At 35.5% G+C, this 5,000-nt stretch overlaps 1 protein-coding gene across 2 annotated transcripts in view; it reads right to left on the bottom strand.

Annotated features, from left to right (window-relative positions):
- The window catches only part of LOC119583843 (protein arginine N-methyltransferase 1-like), a 16,410-nt gene that overhangs the window by 7,166 nt on the left and 4,244 nt on the right, over positions 1 to 5,000 (bottom strand). For both annotated transcript variants that reach the window (XM_037932573.1, XM_037932572.1), the window contains 2 exons: positions 4,671 to 4,778; positions 1,689 to 1,873 (listed from right to left, as the gene is read on the bottom strand). In XM_037932573.1, the coding sequence (XP_037788501.1) occupies positions 1,689 to 1,873; positions 4,671 to 4,778 (293 nt within the window). The remainder of the gene's footprint in view (positions 1 to 1,688; positions 1,874 to 4,670; positions 4,779 to 5,000) is intronic.

Raw genomic sequence — 5,000 nt, 5'->3', positions numbered from 1 at the left:
TGGCAAGAATACATGCCATGCTCACTGTAACATAAGTTAATTTATTGTATTTACACATAGATGGCTCTGCAAATGCTTAGTCATCAAGAAGTCAGTTATTAGTCCTACTTATCTCATATGTTTACCCTTTTTCTTGATTTCTGGAAAGTGACATTTGTATCATTTCATTGTCTTTAATATTACTAAGACTTTAATAACAACTTAACCCATATCTGACGGGTAGCATTCATAGAGGCCGGGGCCTCGCTGCCGAGGGCTAATATCGTCTCCCTAGCATGCGCGACCACTCATGCCAAATACCAGCATCCCATGCCGTTTCTTCGTTATACTACAAAGATATGTTGTATTTTCAGTTTTCATTATTTTTTAAAGTCTCTACTTGCCAAACTTCCTGATAAATCGAGACTGAAGGGTATTTTTGTTGTTATATAGACTCCATAGTTGCTCATTATTCGGTCTATAGTCCGAATAAAATAAGCAGTGTGCGGCATCATGGAGTTGAAATCGTCAGTTTGTTGCATTTTTTTTGTTTGTTGCATGGTAAAAATGAGAAAGTGTCAAAACCGACTTAATCACACTTTCACTGGCAGGAAAATAATCTTTTGCCGTGATTGTAAAAAAAAAAAAAAAAAAAAAAAAAAAAAAAAAAAAAAAAAAAAAACTCATGGCATGTCCATACATACTCTATGGCATGTGTGTACGTGCCCCCGGCAGATGGTCCCGCCATGCCATGGCATGTGCGTACATGCCACCCGTCAGCAATGGGTTAATAATCATAATATCAATAAGAATAATAACAGCGACTGGGTTAAGTGCCTCCACTCTAGATAAAAAGAAAATGATAACTGACATGACTAGTTTGTATTAAAAAAAAAAGAAAAAGAAGAAGAAGAAGAAGAAGAAGAAGAAGAAAAAAATAATAATGATAATAATAATAATAATAATAATAAATAAATAAAAAATAAATAAATATATAAGTAAATAAATAAAATAAAATAAAATAAAAGTACGGTCTCAACAAAATGGTACCTTGACCTCTTTGTCACCACATTAGAGGATTTAGTGGATGAATAGGTTAGGTATTATATGGTATGATTCCTCTTTTATGGTGTAGTATACTTTCATTTCAGTCTTACATTTGCATGGTCTCATTTTTTGACTTGTCATGCAACAACGTAAGACAGAGGACCTAACGTGACATAGAAGTTAGTTTTCTAACTTCGGTTTCCATTTTCTGTCAAGGTTTACTAAGCATCACCCCTTTGCAAAAAGAAAGAAAGAAAGAAAAAGAAAGACAGAAAGATAAATAGATATAGAGAAAGAAAGAAAGAAAGAAAGAAAAATAGAAAAAGAAAGAAAGAAAAAAAAAAGATACCTTATTTGGTTATTTTCATGTAAAAATTACATGCAATTAAATTAAATTAAAGCAATTTACTAAAAAAATTATAACACTTGTAAGGTAATGAAACCAGAGTACAAAAGAGTACACAATATAAAATCTGCCATTTCCCATATATAAAGAATTAATATTCTCAAAGGGAAGTAATATTTGGATGGACTTGAAAATTTAAGTGTAGCAATAAATACCTTTTTATCATGAAATTGATATTACTAAAATTAAAACAAATCATACAGAACCTTGTCTGATAAATATCATAAAACCAAAAGCTTTTCAAAAAAGCACTTACTTCACTATGTCCATTGCTTTGTATATTACATCGGACATATCCACACCAGTGACATTCGCTCCAGCTTTAGCCGAGAACATGGACAAAATGGAGGTCCCACAGCCGAGGTCCAGCACCCTTTTGCCTTTAAAGAGTGAGGCATTTTTTAGGATGGCATCTCTATAGGATTCAGTTCTTACCCGGTCCTGCAAAAGAGGAGAAAATGTAAGTGTCCATAGCCTAATATCTCACAAGGTTTAGTGGTTCCTTTTTCTCGAAAGTTCTTTTGAATGAACTTGTCTGCATTTATGAAAATTTAAGTATATAAGAATGTCAGAATGAAAAATACTGTCATAAATGTTGTTACTGTCACTATCACTGTAATGGTCATCATCATCATCATCATCATCATCTTCATCATCATCACCAACATTAAATCTATTTTTTACAATATTACTATTAAAGTTATTAATATAATCACAATTACAGTTATAAAAAGCATTATAATCTATAGTGGTATTATCTTTGCAATAACAGTTTCTATTATTGTTTTTACGATGATTATAAATATGAAAATAATAACATTATATAAGATGATCATGAATATGCTCATTTACAACTACAGCAATAATGATGCTGATGATACTACTATTACTACTAATAACAATAATAGCAATAACAATAAAAAACAACAACAACAGTAATAGTAACAGTAATTGTTATAAAAATAACCATGATGATGATGATAGCAATAATAATCAAAGCAATAAAAATAATAATCTTAATGGCAATGATGATCTCAGTGACAATAATTATCTCAATGACAATAATATCAATAATGATGACAATAATGATATTAGTAATGAGAATAATAATATTCATTATGATAACAACAAATATCATTCTAATGAATTCATCTTATAGTGATATAGATAGTTATAAAATGAGCAATTATGACATTATTATTAATAATGATCTTGATATACTTCTCAAGAATATGATTTTGAGAATAAAATGTTTTGAATTATATTCTTCTATGAATAAGATAAAAAAAACAAGATAATAGAGAAGGAATGGTGGGAATGGGTGGCATGTGGAAGGGGACATAAGCCTTGCTGGAAAATTCACTCATGCATGGCAACGTTCTGTACTAACAAAGGTATATTATAAATGATATGAAAACACACAAAATGCCACCCACAGAAATCATTTAGGTAATAAATATATATAAATATATAAATATATATTGAAACCTGTGTTAATCCTCACACAGTGCAGTCATTCAAGGACAAAAGGTTACTTACTAACTGAGATTTGCACAGATCTAGCTTCGACTGGGCTTCCATATATATGGCCTGGCCTGTGTCATGTATTTATGGCTGTCTCATTTTGTTTTCTGACACTCAATACTTACCGTGGTGGCGGGATTGCCAGCAGGTGCTTCTGCCACCATGATGTAAGCATAGGACATAATCTCTTTATCAGCCCAGCGGCTGTTGTGGGGGGTCACTGTCTCAGAAATTATGTGTGCTCATAACACCGTAAGTAATGTACCAGGGTGGCATTCAGCTCACCACAATGCATGTAATAACTGTCTGCATAGCCGGTTGTTTGTATGATCTGTCATGCTGTGAAGAATGACTTTGGCACCTCTACTGATTGTTTTAGAGTACCAGTGGATCATAGCCTGTGGCATCTGAGTAAAGGTGGGAGGATCTCATGTCCTCTCCGTGAATCTGCAGGAGAAAGGCAAGAACTGTGGCACTAGACCTGTGCCTTAACATTTTTCGGCTTGGGGCTCCCATGATCGCAACTGCCTAAGCCTGTAGCGGGGTGTTATCTGTTACCTTCATGGATTTTGTGGCATCCCTTGCTGCAAAGCCAGAACCTGCAATGTGGCTCAAGGGATCAACTGATCCAGCTGTGAATTAGGTTCTACTCCCCGGAGAAGTGACGGCTGCAATAACCCTCTCGGCTTCTGCCTTTAGACTAGGCATGGGGTATTGATTCTTTCTCCTAGACTAGCTCATATCAGAGAACTCAAAAAAGGTTTGTGGCCATGGCAGGCCTTCAATAAAGTTAGGGTGGAGGGAGTCTATGCAATTGGCAAGTAGTTCCTCTTTGAGCTGATAGTGTATCAACACCCTGGCTGTGTGACAGCCAGGGTTATTTGCAAAGAGCTTGTGATGTGTTCTAGGTATTTGAGTATTTTTTGTCTCATGCTTGTGTTGCTGGGTGCCTGAATTACGTTTGAGAGGAACTATGTTGCCATTAGATTAATTTGTGAGTCCTGGGAGAGAAGGTCTACCTCCATGAGGAGGTTGAGGACTTTCGACCACTTGGGGCACCCAGAATGATCCTGGCAGCTTCATTTTGAACTGTCTCCAAGTTTTCTCTTAATCTTGGCTTTGTGGCAATCAGGAAGAATGAAGCATAATCCACAATCAGATGGATGGCATGTACATAGAATGATCTTAGTACTTTATGTCTAGCTCCTATGTCTCCCAGTCATTGCTCTCATGACTGACAGTCCTGGTTTGGTTTGGTCAATCAGGTACTAGATCTCCTTTTGAAAGGAGAGGGTCTGGTCAATCCTTACCCAAAAGTATTGGAAGACCTGAACCCACTCTAAGTAGATTCCCTGGATTCTCAGACTCGTGCCTTGAGCTTTGTGTCTCAGAGCCATGGCTTTTGATTTGGCTGCAGAGATCTTTAGTCCTGTCCTACAACACTCCTCAGATACAAGGTCCAGACAGTGCTGGGCTCTACTTAGGCAGTGGGACAAAAGGGGGAGGGAAATACTCTCTTACAGTCCATCCCTCTCTCCCTCCCTCCCACTCTCTCTCTCTCAATAATATGCTACTATTGATGGGTAACATGTAGTGAAAAAGAGTAGGAAAGATAATTTGAATACAGCTGCAAATCCCCTAGAGGATTTAGTAAACCTAACTGAACGTATATTTTTTCTTTCTTTTTAAGTCATATTTTCGGAGAGCAACTTACTGACAACATTTCATGGTGGATGTCAAAATGAGCGTAAGAGTTGAAGTAGCCTTCATCCTCCTCAGGTCTTATGTCTCCCACTGTTCTCATAGGTTTCTCATTATCAATCTGTAAAGATAACAATAACTGAAAATAATTCAGCCTGTTCAACATTAAGAGAAGTTATTGCTCTTTTTTCATGGAAAACAAGAGATAAACCATATATAAACTCCAAATCATTAAGAAAGTCTCAAAAAACATTTGAAATAATACAAACAATCATAAGTATAATATTCATACATCTATGTATCTATCTATATACACCTATACATATAGGAAGTAGCTGTAATA

Source organism: Penaeus monodon, chromosome 17, assembly GCF_015228065.2.
Source record: "Penaeus monodon isolate SGIC_2016 chromosome 17, NSTDA_Pmon_1, whole genome shotgun sequence".
Classification (NCBI taxonomy): domain Eukaryota; kingdom Metazoa; phylum Arthropoda; class Malacostraca; order Decapoda; family Penaeidae; genus Penaeus; species Penaeus monodon.
Note: the sequence above shows the minus strand (reverse complement) of the source record. Positions and strands in the feature narration are given on the sequence as shown.